The sequence below is a fragment of the Arachis hypogaea genome, chromosome 8, assembly GCF_003086295.3.
Source record: "Arachis hypogaea cultivar Tifrunner chromosome 8, arahy.Tifrunner.gnm2.J5K5, whole genome shotgun sequence".
NCBI classification, from domain to species: domain Eukaryota; kingdom Viridiplantae; phylum Streptophyta; class Magnoliopsida; order Fabales; family Fabaceae; genus Arachis; species Arachis hypogaea.
Genome location: NC_092043.1, coordinates 16158136 through 16174124, shown reverse-complemented (window position 1 = coordinate 16174124; position 15989 = coordinate 16158136). Strand labels below are relative to the sequence as shown.

The following is a 15989-nucleotide window of genomic DNA, read 5'->3' as shown; positions in this document are numbered from 1 at the left end:
TTCATTTATCATCATAATAAGGTTAATGGGAGTGGCAATAGAATAAGGTAGTAGTGACTAGTGAGAATATATATATATTGGTTTTTTGTTGTGTGCAGCAGTCTCTTTCAATTGAATTGTGCCCCTTCCTTAGAAGATGGGAATGAATGGATCCTCATGTTGGCACAAATATAGACAAACCACCTTCATCAGCATCTTCATTCTCTTTGCAGCTTCTTCTACTTCCTTATTCATGGCTCAAGGTTAGTAATAACTTATTAGCTTAATTAGCTTCTAAGTTAGTTAATTAATATATTAATATGTGCATGCAGGAAGAGCAATGTCCAATGTAATTGAAGTTTCCCAGGTACATACAAAATAATCAAACTTAATTATTAGCTAATTAATGTTTTAATTAATTAAGTGTATGTTAATATATATAAGAATGTTGTTGTGAAGAATAAGGTAAGAGTGATAGGGTCAAGGCCACCAAGGTGTGAAAGTAGATGCAGCAATTGTGGACATTGTGAAGCAGTTCAAGTCCCCATTGTACCTACCTTTCATCATCATCATGAAGCAGCCATTGTTGCATTCTCATCAAGAGGAGATGCACTTTCCAACTACAAACCCATGAGTTGGAAGTGCAAATGTGGGGACTACTTTTTCAACCCATGATTCTTCTTCCTTCTGATCTTCAATCAAATTCTATCAAATTATTTTGCTCATATATATATATATCTTTGTTTAATTTGATGGTATGAAGTATGAAATGAAATTAAATGAATGGGAGTGTAAAAAGGAGATAAGAAGAAGAAGAAGAAGAGAGAAAGGTGTGTGTCAGATAGTGGTGTTTTCGTATGAAACAAGATTAAGATTTTGTGTGATGATGTGATGAGATCATATGTCATGCATATATGATATGATATGATATGATATATAACCTCGAAATGATGGAGAGGGAGAGGGTCATGTCCCACCACACCATTCCTTTCATTCTTCAATTCTCAGTTACAAAGTCTCTTCTTATTAGTATAATTAATTGCTTTTCTTTAACGTAACACAATGAAATGGAAAGTATAGTAACTAATAATATTTTTGAACAATGTGTGAACAATATGAATTAATAGAGTTAAAAGAGTAAATTTAATGAGTAGCATTAAATTAAAATATAATATACTTATATTTGATTGGTGATTGTTCATGTTGTTCAAGATAATCATTATTTATCTACTACTCCCCAAAATGGAATTAACTAACACGTACAAAAGTATTTACAAAACAATCACCAAAGCAATCCTTACATTATTAACACTGAAAAATGAACTCAAATCATCCTAGGATTCAACTTCAATTCTTACCATATATGCTCTAACTATCATTACCAACAAATTGTAATTCATGGTATTGAGTGTAATACCTATCAAATGGCTACAAATATTATGCCCATAATCAAACATGATTAAAAATAAAAACATCAAGTCCATCCAAACACAAATAGTTTTTCTAAGAGCCACCAACATAAACCAAATCATTAACATTACAATTAGTTTGTACTAATATTTTTACTTGAAATAACATTATGAGAATATAATTTTTTGAAATTATGTTAATTTTGTCTTAGTATTATGAATTATGGTAAAAAAAATTTAGAATCAAATTACTTTTCCAAAAAAGTAGTAGGGGATAAAAATTTTCGTCGACTAAGAAGACCAGAGTTTCTGTAGATAAAAAAATTAAATAATAAATTTTTTAGTTATTATTTTCATGTAAAAGAGTTTAATTTTTTACTAATAATTAATTTTAACATTCATTATCTAAAACATGAAAGAATTTAACGTGTATACTTTTACATTTGATTAGATGTTAAGTCCGTTACATAAATAAAAAATAGTTAATTTTTATATTTGTTATTTAAAAATAATACTTTTTTCTCTGTATATGTGTGTATATATATGTAAAATTAGATATTGGTATAAAAAAAATTATACTGACAGTTATAAAATTAACTAAAAATTAATTTTTTAAACAATTAAATTTTTATTCTAATTATTAATCACGACATTAGTATTCTTTTCAAATTATATGTAATAAATATTTGAACAAAAAAAGTGATAAAAATATAAATCAAAAAGATAAACGTGAAAATTTAAAACTAAATAAAAAGCAAAAAAAATATGAATATAATAATAATGATAATATATTTTTTTATATGATATTATATTAGGGAATTCTTTTTTTATGAACGTACTAAACACATTGAAATTGATTGTCACTTTATCCAACAATGTCTCTTTATTGATGTTGTTCGTCTTATAGCTGTTGGAACTCTGGATGGTATCCTTAGCTCAAGATGGTATCCTTAGCTCCCACTTGAGTTTGAAGGGGGATATTAAAGTATAATTAGGATCAATTAAAATCAGGTAGTATCAATTATATTTATTTAACATATCTGTATATTTATTATAAGATATTACACTTTTATTGTTTTGATTTTTCTAGTACTTATATATACTCTTATATATTATATCATTTCAACACACTCAATAATACACAATCACTTTCTTTAAATTACTTTCTTATTTCTAACATGTATGTTATAGCTTTTGTGTATATGTTGGTTATGTTGAATTTATATTTTTTTATTGTGTTTAATTTAATACATTTTATTGAATTGTATTAAATTTTATTATGATTATATTAATTTTTTTTTTTTTAAATTTAATATCTACTAACACGTCTCTTTTGCGTTGCTACGAAGACGGATAAAATCTAACCGTCAACAAGCATCACAAAAAAACACCACTTTTAAGACAAAAGAAAAATAACATATATCCATATATTGTCTCACCATCTTTAATAGATGCAATTTTTAGTTATACTAATTTTCACGGTTAGGACTAGCATGTGATATTATATATGACCAATCATATTACATGAACATTTAAAAATAATTGTTTTTAGTGTAAGTAAATTGCAGCACAGGTTTAAATTTTGTAAATTAGCAAGCAAATTACAACAATTTTGGAGGGATTTATTTTTTGCCCAAATAAGAGTAAATCATATATACCAAAGGAAGAGAACTTAGAACGAAATGTAAACCCTCCTTATCTCCTGCGATTTAAGCTCAAATTTCACAGAAATAAATGAGCTTAAATCACACTAGTAGTGCGAGTTAAGAACAAATGGCGAGACTTCTCAAGAATCAATGTGATTTATTGCGAAAATAATTAGTATGACAAATTATTCTGTCAAAGCCCATGTTAAGTAGACGAAATAAATATAAGTCAAGTAAACATTCTCACGAATAAATTAATCTATTAATTGATTATTATTATTATTATAAACTTACATGTTTATACTCTGAGAATTTGGTGGGTGTTGCAGGTTTTTGTAAGGTTTATAGAATTTTTTCTACGACTTTGCATGATTGTGAAAGTTAATTAGTATATGAATAGGCTGTCGGTGATGTGATGTTGGAACGGTGGGAGGCAAAGTGGTAGCTCAAAGATTAATGTAAACAATAAGCATTGGACATTTTATAACGCTTGGGGAAAAATTCAGTATCTCCAATTCTTCATTCTATGTACCCAGGCCCAGGACCAGACGGACATCTATGTGTCCTACACGTAATGATGTAGTTATATAATTTATAGGGTTAAATTCGATTTTGATCTTTAATACAGAGGTTGAAAATTTATTTTGTCTTTATCTTTTTTTTTTTGCTACAAAATAATTCTAAAGGTTTTATTTTATTTTAAAATTATATTTTTTATCAAATTTTTTATTTTTTATTCCAAAAATATCCCTAACTATAAAAAAAAAAAAGAAAAACGTTGAATAAGGGAAAAACGGGAAAGGGGAAAGGGATAAGGCATTCGCGGGGGGATGGGCGAAGGATCTTGTCGCTTCAATCCGCCTTCGTTGCTCGTCGTCGTTTGGTGGTTGAATCTCACCACTGCTCTTCTGTTTTCGGCGGAGGTGCTTGATGGCGGTGGGTTCTGGTTCGAGGCAAGAACAGGGAAGGATTCGGTAGTGAGCCGAGGGAGGAGAAGAGGTCGCGTTGTGACGGTGGCGCTAGGGTAGTGCGAAGAGAGAAGAAGAAAAGGGTTGCGCCACAACTCGCCCTTACTTCCGATTCGGCTTCTTCTTCTGATTCTGCTTCCAATTCTGCTTTTGCTTCTGCATTTGCTTCGACTTCTGCTTCTGATTCGGTTTTTGCTTATGCGTCTGCTTTTACTTCTGCTTTTGCATCTGCTTCTGTTATTTTTCTGATTTCATTATTGTTATGTGTTGATTTTTTTTTTTGTTGAATTTGATATTATTGTTTCTGAATTTGAATAATGTGTTATTATTGTTGGTGTTGAATATTGTATTCTTGAATCTGACTATTGATATTTGGTGGGAGTAAGGGAGATGGCGGTGGTGGTAAAGGTGGTGGTGGTGGTGGTGGATGGTATTTTTATCTGTAAAAAATCAAAAAGACGATTTTAATACAAAAAAATAACGTTGGGGACGATTTTAAATCCAAAATAACGCTGGAAACGAATTTGATTTTGATACTAGACCTTAGGGACCAAAACAATACGTATCCCTATAATTTATAAGTTTTGCATATGGTTTTATTTAATGTTTTTTAAGTGAGAACAACTAGAATTATGTGTTTCAGAGGTTATTTAAAACAGTAATTTAGGTCTGAATGTGAGGTCCAACTCCCTTTAGGAGTTGTGTTCGGCGTCTTCTAATGCTAAGTGCTGTCGTCTGACGTTTGGGTGAAGGAGGTAGGAGGTGGTACCTGCAAGAGACTCTAATACTTAAGTTAGTAAAGATTTTAGGCAGGATTTTAGTAGATTGGAGTTCGAAGAATACCTAAGAGTGTCAAGGTATTTATTTATAAGTATAGAGGTGGAGATGTGGAGTCAATAACCACCTTTTGAGTAGTTTCACATTTTTTTAGTATAAAACAGGAGGTCTAATGCCTCCAAAAGAGAAAACCAGGAGTTTACAACTCAGAAACTAAACGGGAGCTATTTACCCCTCTTACATCATCAACTAAAAGAGTTTTTATCCCTATTGGAGAAAGATTAATAAAGTGATACCCAAATTTCGTCTTCAAGCTTTCTGTTGTTAACCAGTCCACACTTTTGTTACTTTCTCTGTGTGTGTGATTTTGATGTCTTAATCTTTCTGAAGTTATCTTTCAATTCTCCTTATGCTAGTATTAGGGTGTTTTTTTTTTCTTTTTGACAAAATTTTATAAATACTCATAGAGTCTGTTTCCAGTATCAAATGTCTAACTTCCAAATTCTAGATTCTCAACGCGTTACAAACTTTTCAAATTTCTGCCTGAAAAGCGGTGCAACATCCTAAATTCACCATGAACTCCGCCAGTCATCTTTCATGGCTATTTCTCAACAGACCTCCACATCCTGCCAATCCTAAATTTCCATTCGATGACCCATCTGCCATGTGTACGTGCAAATTGGGATTCATGCAAAAGATGCATACACGTAAGGGATGCGTGCGCGCAGCTTGGGATTCATGCGTATGCATAAGGCATGCCGTGCGCATGACCATGAGAAACTCCACACTTCATTTTTTCGTGAATTCTCCACTTTTGCATACTTTTTCTTCATTTCTTTAAATCATTCTTATCTTTTAAGCCTGAAATCACTCTACAAACATATCAAGACATCGAATGGAATTAAAGTTAATTAAATTTAGCAATTTAAGAGCCTAAAAAGCATGTTTTTAATCATTAAGCACAATTAAGAGAAATTTACAAAACTATGCTATTTCAATGAATAAACGTGAAAAAAGTCGACAAATTCCACTCATTTAAAGTAAATAAATACCATGAAATGTGAATTTATCAGTGAGTTAATACTCAATTTAGTCCCTGAATTTGCATGCAAGTCTTAATTTAGTCTTTGAAGTTTCAATTGCATTTCTTTAATCCCAAAACTTTGCAAATGTAATACTAAAAATTTTCTAGCACAAAAACGTGAAGCGTTGACATGGACAACCAAATATATGCTAGAACTTGTAAAATGATGTCATTTTGATTTTAACGCTCAAATAGCTCAAAAATGATGCCTTTTAAGAGAAAAAAATTTTAATAATACATAATCTAACGTGACATCCGGTTATCTACATTAGCAAAATGTTAATGTTTGAGTGTTGAAAATGATTTCAATGACTATATGAATTATATTCATAAAATTTGAAAACTAAATAAAAATAATTTAAATTTTAGAGATTAAATTAAAATTTGTATGCAAATTAAAAGACCAAATTGAATATTGTGTTGACACCAGATGTAAGAATAGAAGAATGAAATGATGACTGCAAGTATGGCGTGGCACATGCATTAAATATTGAAAATCTTGGTTAACAACCTGTAATAAATAGCCTCTCTCATGAGAAGGAGGCAAAACGACGCCGTGTTGCCACGTTGAAGGAAGCAGCAGGTACATACATGTGTGGCTGCCCCGTGACTTTCATGTCACTCACGAGCTTTCCACATCTTCTTTTCATCCACTCACTCACTCGCTCACACTTCCTCATTTTCTTCGGTTAGTTGTTATGTTTCATTTCCAGTTATATTTATCTTTAACTTTATGTTTTTTCATAATCCATCTGCCTTCCCTATGTTTCTGTCACACAGGTTCTAAAGTTAAACCATGTTGAAGCAATCACCAAGCAGAAATCAAAGGACTAAAAGCTTCAAGGTAAAGCAGGGTTTTCAAATATTTACTTTGATTGTTGTTGCTATCTGGTTGATTTACCAACTCAAGCACTCGCATGAAGATTCTCCTCGTGATGATGAAGTCGCAAAGCTTGGAAGAAAAGTTTTGAATCCGTACGAACTGATCGATGATACAGAAGAAAGCAAACCCCAAAGAGTTGAAGAGGAAGAACATGAGGAAGTAGAAGACCTCATTGACGAAGAAGATAAAGAGAAGGAGGAGGAGATCCAAGATGAAGAAGAAATCATTGAAAAACAAAACTTGTTGCAAGGTCAAGGTCAAAGTCAAAGAGAAATAAACACAGGTGTTTAATGTTACCTGTGGAAAATGGAAATAGAATACTCTTCTTTTTCAAATTCATGGATTATTACTAAACAGAACATGCTGTGCTTAACTCTAATAATTCTACAAATGGATTAAATTCTAATTCTTTACTTCATTGACAAGGCAGTATTTGATTTTATCAGAATGATACATATATAGGGCACTGAAATTGATTAATATTCATCTTTTGTATATGTAAATAATAACAAAATGGGACGAATGAGTTATAGCTCAAATGATATAGTCTCTTCATACTCATTTAAGACGTTGCGGTATGAATCTCCTATTTTTTATAAAAAAAAAAATCATAATATATAGAAATCATTTTCATGTTTAGTGCATGACAATGATTTATGTCATATTGTCCAAAGATATTTACTGAATTTTACTTTAATCTGTCAAGAACATGTTATTGGTAAAAAAGATGATAAATACTTAAAATTTTGTTTATTTTAGTATTTTTGGCTTTTTTTTGGAGACTATATTTTGGAAGAGTATAAGAAAAATATTATGTCCACATGTTATATGTTAGATATGGTAGTGATTTAGTGCGGCTGCTGTATTTATGGGATAAAATATGAATCTAATTTAAACTCTCTATATTTCTGTTTAAATGTATATTACTATTTAAGAGATTTAAATATTTTGATTGTATAACAACATAATGGAAATTTAGAAGATGGTGTAAATTATAAAATTCAAGTGCCTTGGTCAAAGTGGAGGAGTGTTTCCAAGTTCGAGACAAAGTAATAAAAAACTTCTCTATGGCCTCCTCGCCCAGGAAAAGCATCTCGACTGCTTCAAAAATAAGGCCTTCTGCGGGCAAAAAAGAAATTCCACCACCACCACCACCACCATCATCATCATCATCATCATTATTATTATTATTATTATAAACAGAATATAGTAGAAACAATGACAATATTTATTTTGTGGTATATTTATATTGAACAATTATTGAAATTCCTTTGGTAAACCACGGTGGCAGAGGGTGGGTTAGTGTTGGTTTTTGATATGGGCCTCAAATCGCTGTTTTCTATATTAAAATCAGCCCAATTGATTGCTCATAATGGTAAAGTAATACAACAAATTTGTATGGTGGGCCTCTTAGGCCCTGTCCAAAAACTATAAACCCATTGTGTGAACATTAAGCGAAGCTTGACCCAAAAAAACATTACACGAAGTACTTAGGTTGGAAGATTGAAATCATTGAATAGAGGATTTGCCTGATTTATTTGAGTCATTCTCAAGTCTTTTCAAAGTAAATAAACTCTTTCCAATTAATTTATGATGCATTTTGTTGAGAGCAGCAGTAATTGTGAAACTAAAATTACTGCTCATAACTAACAATACATCAAAGAATTCAAAACAACCTTAAAAATCACATGATCTCACTTGACTTGTCTCTTTGCTCACTAATCCTTTCTAAGAATGCTTCAAGTGGACTCTCCCATGCGAATTCCATTGCAATAGCATCCACATAATCGATGTTCCTGTCAGTAAAATGAAGTTAAGAGGCAAATAATAAGCAAAAAGAATTAGCTCCAAAAGTAGCAATTAGTTCCTACAACTACAAGCAAGGTTATCCAGATCGAGTTTCTGAGTTTAGTTTTACCATTCAAGACTACCTATAAACTTCACAAAGTTTATGTGAATGTGAACTCTCGAGTTTGATAACCTTGACTACAAGTAAAATTTCAGTGGAAAAAGATAATGAAATTTATCATACCTGCAAAAAAGGCAACAGCAGACAGATTTTGAATCTGCATTGTTTGATAAATAAAGTATTCAGTCACAAAGTGACCAAGAGCATAGATAAATGATAAGAAAGTAGCCAGGTAAATGGGCTTATTGTCAAGGTTGAATGCACAGATATAGCAAAGTGTGCAGGTCAACAGTGTCCAAGTTCCAAATGTGCGTCCATGAACTTCAGTCACTATAAAAATTTAACAAACTCTTATCAGTGCTCGGAGTTAAAAGCTAAAATAAGTGCAAAACAACTTACAGATCATAATTACTTATTGAATTTCCTTTAGTTCAAGATCAACTTGAGAACAAACCATTGTCATTGCGCCTAGTAAAGACACTCAACCAAGCTTTAGAAGAATGGCAAGTACAATTAATTTCATTCCAATTCGGCACCCTGGTAAGTTTTCTTCATCCCCCTCTCTACATTGCTAAAAAATTGGAATATATAAATCATTCAGATACATTGATCCAAACATATACTAAAGGAGAACCGGAGGAAGTATACTTTTTCAGATTCACTGTTTTGACTGCGAAATCAAATTTGTTTACTTGTTTAGTCAAATTCCACCATATTGAAATTGGAAAAGAATCATTGTTTGCTTCTCTTGGTTAGAACAATTAAATTCCAACTTGCTCAAAAAAATCCATATTTTCTCATTTAGTAATGCAATGCAGGGATAGCATCAAGATTAGCATAACTATGAAATCTAAGTGCCTAGAAAACATCAAATCATATATGACTTGCGTGAATGCAAGTGTATTAGACTACGTATTTATAGAATAATCAATTAGTTAGTAATAACAATTAGGTGCTAGTTAGTTATCTTTTTTCTCTTGTTAATGTTTATATATATAAAATGTACTCCTTTGTACTCTTCCTCAAGTTCTGTATTAAAATTTTAAGAAATAGTATATAGAAATACATTATATATATGCATACATGTGCTAACAAGAGAAAGAAAAATAACTAACTAGCACCGAATTGTTATTACTAATTAATTGATCATTCTATAAATACATGTCTAATAAAGTGGCAGAATGAACAACTGGAACAGAAAAAGTAGAAAAGACAGTTGAGAAGGCGGTATACTTTGGCTCCAATATTCCGGCTCCGTTAGCTTCTGCTTCTGTGGCTCCCTCTTAAGGATCCCCCGGTGAAGGTACCCAAGCTTCTCACACGGTGACTCCGATTTCTCCCTTGAAACCAAGCAGTTCTGCTAAGGGAATGTCCCTTATCCTTAATTTAATCTTGCCTGAATTTGCCAGTATTCTTACGTATACGAACCTTCTTCCTCAGTTGCCCCCAATCAGTTCGGTCTCTACTTCGAGTGGCTCCTCGTGCCTTGCGCGTCGTGCATTGCTCGGTTCTCTTAAAAACCTACTCGGTGCTCTGCCAATGAGGGTTCCCGGTCTCAGAGCCTAAGTATTGTGAGGCCCTAATTCTTGACTGGAGGGGACACCAAAGGCCTCTGCCCTTCCATCCCTTGGATAGATAGAGGGGGGGCAGAGCTTTTGGTCATATCTCATTGTTTGTGAAAGTGAAAAAGTGGAAGAAAAACTGATGTTTGTTTGGATCTAGGTTCAATAAATTCAGAATATACACTACACAAAACTAGAAAGATCTCAATTCTATTCGAATTCATATACATGCTTACAGTAGATCTCCTACATTCACTTCTTACACGATTCAGAGTAACAAAATCAAAATCAAAATATGTCTGAATCTCAAACACGCAAAAGGAACTACACAAGCATAAGCAGCTACATGAGGAACATGAATGCCTTCACATTTCAATGAATCCATAGAAATTAATTTAAGAGAGAAAGAGAGAGAGAGAGTTAGTTAGTTACTGGTGGTGTTGGAGAAGACGCCGAGGCGGAGAGCCCAAATGTTGAAGAAACCGAACCAAACAGAGGCAAGTCGGAGAGTGCCAACTGCTAACAGCCACCATCCTAAAGCCTTCATTTTCTAATTATAATTTCTATCGATGTTTGTGAAAGATGCAAGATTGTGAATTAGAAACGTTCGTTACTGTTGTCACTGGTTAGGAAATTAGGGATTAGGGTTCAAACATGAAGGTGAAGACTGGGGAGTGAGGAGTGTCCACATATTCCAATTTCAGGCTACTAATGTCAGATGAGAGTCAATACCCCCTCCGAAAAAATAAAAAAACACCCGATTTAGCTTCTAATTTTTTTATTTTAAGATTGAATAGTTTCTGTGTCAAAAAAAAAAAATATTAATTTTTTTTAATAAAAAGACTAATTCGTCTCGTAAAAATAAACTTTTGGAATCAAATTTATATTTTTTTTATTTTAGATTTTATTATCTTTTAAGATAATTACATATATTATTTAAAATTTAAATACTCAAATTCGTTCTAACTATCTTAATTAAATATTTTAATATTTTTTATTTGATAAAATTTTAAAAATTATTCTTCAAATTATAATATCTAATCTAAAATTACTTAAAAAATAATTCGAATATTTACCTTTTTAAAATTATTAGAATTTATGAATTCGAATAATAAGACTATAGATTTATTAGATTTTAATATATTATTTATTTGTGCACCAAATTTTTTGATTTATTATGAATAATCAAGACTATAGTTACCGGTGGTGTTAGAGAAAGAACTAATTTTTTTAATATTATAATAAAATATGTGTTATACCGTGTTATTTTTGTTATTGTGAATTTTATATTACTATAAAACTTTTTTATTTGTCAAAAATATAAAATGTCACTTATGTTTTGTGTGTAAAAAATGATTTTTTATTTTCTGAATCACAAGACGGCAATCGCGTTTTTTGTTAAAAAAAAAATTAAGCTTTTCAACACAAAATGGCATTGCCGTGTTGCTTCTTTTAATTGTTTTATTAAAATATAAAAAACCTATCAGTGCATGTTAATAATTAATATAATTCAGTTATATTATTAAAAACTAAATTCACTACAAATATAAATTAACTAAAATATAAATTAATCATAATTGAAACTTCTAATCTTTTATGTAAAAAAAATTCTAAAAATAAACCCTAGTCATTAAATAATAATCAAGGCTAATATATTTCAATAAAATTTTAACACAAAAACCTAAATTACTAAAAGATATATACTAACAACTATTAAATGAATAATTCAGTTTTTAAAAAAATAAAATAAAATAAAACTAAAATTACTAAATATTTTTTTAAATATTTAAAATAAAATTAAAATTATTAAATAAATAATATAATAATAGAAATAAAATTATAAGTTAGTTAAAATAAATAAATAATTTTTTTAAATTTATAAAATATTTAGTAAATGATAATAATACATAAATAGAATAAAAATATATAACAAATTAAATATATTATAGATAAAATTTTAAATATAATAATAAAAGATAATATTATATCACATTGTATAGTTTGGATTAGATTTGATTGTATCAATTTTAGAAAGTAGATTCAAAATCTAATTCAATCTATACAATTTATTAAAAATATAATAATTTAAATTTATTCAGCTTTAATCAATTTTTAATTTGTATTGAATTAAATGAATGATTTAATTTAGATAGATTTAAATTTAAATCAGAACCTTCTAGATCTTTCGAGGTGAATTCAGGTTCTATGATGACAAGGACTACGTGTTATTCTTTTTTCGATTTTTAAGATAACCATAAATTTTGTCAAAATGTCAATTTCTAATAGCACATACACATACATACTCCTATCTAATCTAAGCGAAGCAATTATTAATCAGAAATAAAAAATAATAATAATAATTTTATGGTAAATATGATACATATAAAAATTAATAATACTATTTAATCTATATAGTTAACTTTATCTTAAAAAAATAAGTTTTTGTTGTTATTATAGTATTATTATATTTAAAAAAATGATAAATAGATTTTTGTCTTTTTAAGTTTTTTATAAATATATTATTAACAAAATTTAAATACAAAAAAAATTTTCTAACTTTCATAAACGAAAGACAATTTCATTCTTCTATTTATTTGCCTCTCACAAATCAAATAGTATTGACTAACGTGGTTGTAATAGTGTCTAAGTATTCGTTACGATATCACATTGAAAGGAGGCTAAAATTTGCTGCTGATATAATGTCAGTTAACATGCTAAAGACTGCATTCACATCAGGTAAAGACATCATGAACATGATTTGAGACTTGCCATTCTCTTCATTCAAACTTCTCAGGAATCTCACTAATTATCGATGTTTTCTGTATTTTCTTATCACTCTTAAACCACATGTGCATTCTACGTCACAGACGCAATTTAGAATAGATAAAAAAGTTTCCAATTCTTCCCAAATAGTTCGCAGTTTAGTGAAATAGGTAGTATACTGAGGTTTCTCTGTTTAACTGTGTACATTTTTTCCTCTAGATCAATAATTTGAAACAAGTCTCTTTGATGGTATCTGTGCTTGAGATCATTCCACATGTCATATGCGTTTTCATTCCAAATAACTATCTGGGAGATTTCATTACTCAGGAACAGATTAAGTCAAGCTACTACATAGGTATTATATTTTTTTCAAGTTAAAAAATTAGGATCAGTTTCTTCAAGTTTCGTTAGGGTTCCATCAATGAACTGTATCTTGTTCTTTGATTTTAATGCAAGTCTCATATTTCTTGACCAAGAATGATAATTCGAAACAGTTAAAGTCACATTCATTATTGAGATTTCAGGATTCTCACCTGGATAAAGATAATAAGGGCTGTACAAATCCAAGATCGAATTGGTCGAGGGATTGCAAGAGTCTGCACCGTTCAAAGATATAGAGCGATTTATTCTGCATTGAGAGTTCTGAAAATTGGTGAGTCAATTCAAGAGTCTTGTGAAGTTACGAATGTTATTTGAAAAGAGAACTCATCCTCCATATCTGAGTCTGGACTCTCCAAATATTTCTCATTCGTCATAGACGGACCGAATCGGAAACCTTTAGTAACAATCTCCTTCTTTCTCTTAGCTTAACTCAGATTCTCATCGCGATTGCAACTTCCACACTCACCGCACTATGATAAAATCCAGAGCCATGAAGAGATTGCAGGTTGATGATGAGTGCAAGAGAAGAGAAACACAGAGAAAGAACATGTGAAAATGTGAGATTTTTTACTAAAAAAATAAGAAGAATCACAAAAATGTTAATTACCTCCTAACTAAAGATATATACAAGTGCTAACTAAAAGCTAATTCTAGTTAATTGGTAACTATAGTCGATTAACGCTTCTAACTAACTATGGTATAAATATTTAGACTAACACTATGTAAAGTGACATTCTATCAGCTAACAGTTGCAGGATAAAAAAATTTATGTTCATGAAAATGACGTCGTTTTACAAATTTCAAATTCTTATTAAAAATCTTTTTAAAAGACATAAATTACCATATATTACTCTAATCCTTTCACAAAAATTAAAGTTTTCTTTTTTCCAAAACAAAGCTAAAGTGTCATAAAAAAAAATAGAGTAGAAAAAACAAAACTGATTTGCTTGAGTAGTTCTTATTATTTAAAATGTGAATGCTTGAGTAGTTCTTATTATTTAAAATGTGAATATTATAATGCTTTTAACATTGTACCTAAGTTATTAAAAAATAAATAAATAATATTTAATATATTTTAAATAATTTATTTTTTATTTTTTATTTTAAAAAATAAATTAGACAATCCAAACCCAACAAAAACATTTTCAAATTACCTATTTAAAAAAGCATAAAAAACTTTGGATTCTCGTCCCCGTCCCTTCAGCATCCCCATGTTGTATTGATGTGTTTGTTATGCACGGCCTGGCAATTGAATCAACTCATGAGGATTTAAAGTTTGCTTCTTTTAAATTTGCAAATTAATTTAATTGGGTTGTCACATTTCTCTGGAGTTGTTAAGATATAAATAAATATATTTATAATTTTTTATTATTAGAAAAAGTTATTGTGAAATTTGATATATTTTATTTTGTTATATATATGTATCTGTAAGTTCTTATAACATAAAAATCAATATATGTGATATATTTTTAAATTGGTTTAATAGTTCATTTAATCTGCATGCTTTAATTATTATTATTAATATTATTATTAGTAGTGTTATTATTATTTGTTTTATTATTGTATACAGCCTGGCATGCCATATCATAAAATTTTAAAAAATATTTGTGTAATGTTCCATGGCTTTATAAATTTCTACTTCAGATTGTTTGGTGAACAGATATCTCACCGATTAATATTATAAAAAGATTATAAATTTAATTTAATTTAATTTCCTAATATTATAAAAATTTTAATTTTTAAATTCTCATTAACAACTTTACTTAATTACCATGATTATATTTGTGTTCCAAAATTGTGCTATGAATTGAAAATTTAACAAAAGATAAGTACTATGTGAATACAACGAATCTAGAATAGATTTGTAACATAAGATTGACAAGTTGTTTAATAAAAGCCTGAGACATGGAACCGTAAATGATGTTGGATGCTTACAAAACAAGGATTACCAACAAAAACAGTACCTAGATTTTTATGTTTATGCTTCAGTCAATGTCAATTGACCTAACTTTAATTTGATCAGCCAAACAAAAAAGAAAAAAAAAAAATTTGATTTAGGATAAACAGTAATATTAGAGAAATAAAAAAATTAAAATTTATTTTATTTAATATTCATTAATTATTGTAACGATTAATAAATATTAAATAAAATAAATTTTAATTATTTTTTTATCAAACGACTACCACTTTAACAAAAAAAAAAAAAAAACAAAGCTTCAAAGATTATTAAATTTAATTTATGAATAAACTAGTTCTAATTCATTCTAGATATTGAAATAACTTAAATGAAGTACTACATAATGTCATAATAGCATTCCTATATTAATACAAGAGTTTCATTTACCCCCTTGACAATCGTGGCATTGATTTTTTTTTCTCTTCACTCGAAGTCTTGAACCATATAAATTAAAAGGGTAAATAATCTCTCCAAAATTTAAAATGATTCTGTATCCACTAAATGAGTTCTTCCTTCCTCATTTAGAAAAGGTTGATATATTAGACTATTAGTCTAACTAATATGTGATTTTAAAATTTCAAGGGTTATCTTATTCAATAATTTATAGGACTATAGTGCAAAAGAAAAAAATAATACCAAGGATAATTTATTTTAATAAAATTATTAAAATT

At 29.4% G+C, this 15989-nt stretch overlaps 2 protein-coding genes and 1 long non-coding RNA gene across 3 annotated transcripts; 2 read left to right on the top strand and 1 right to left on the bottom strand.

The window, feature by feature from the left end:
• Positions 1-23: 23 nt before the first annotated feature.
• LOC112708346 (EPIDERMAL PATTERNING FACTOR-like protein 2) lies at positions 24-919 on the top strand. The gene is made up of 3 exons (XM_025760517.3): positions 24-242; positions 312-346; positions 439-919. Exons 1-3 carry the CDS (start codon positions 137-139, stop codon positions 652-654), a joined length of 357 nt encoding a protein of 118 aa, XP_025616302.1. The 5' UTR covers positions 24-136; the 3' UTR covers positions 655-919.
• A 5457-nt stretch (positions 920-6376) lies between these two features.
• On the top strand, positions 6377-7164 carry LOC112706314 (uncharacterized). The gene is made up of 3 exons (XR_011864595.1): positions 6377-6551; positions 6644-6707; positions 6787-7164. It is a non-coding gene; the product is annotated as an uncharacterized lncRNA (long non-coding RNA).
• A 1091-nt stretch (positions 7165-8255) lies between these two features.
• On the bottom strand, positions 8256-10981 carry LOC112706313 (ergosterol biosynthetic protein 28). The gene is made up of 3 exons (XM_025757566.3): positions 10650-10981; positions 8779-8985; positions 8256-8542 (listed from the first exon to the last, which is right to left on the bottom strand). The coding sequence occupies exons 1-3, from the start codon at positions 10762-10764 to the stop codon at positions 8475-8477; spliced, it is 390 nt and encodes a 129-aa protein (XP_025613351.1). The 5' UTR covers positions 10765-10981; the 3' UTR covers positions 8256-8474.
• Positions 10982-15989: the final 5008 nt, after the last annotated feature.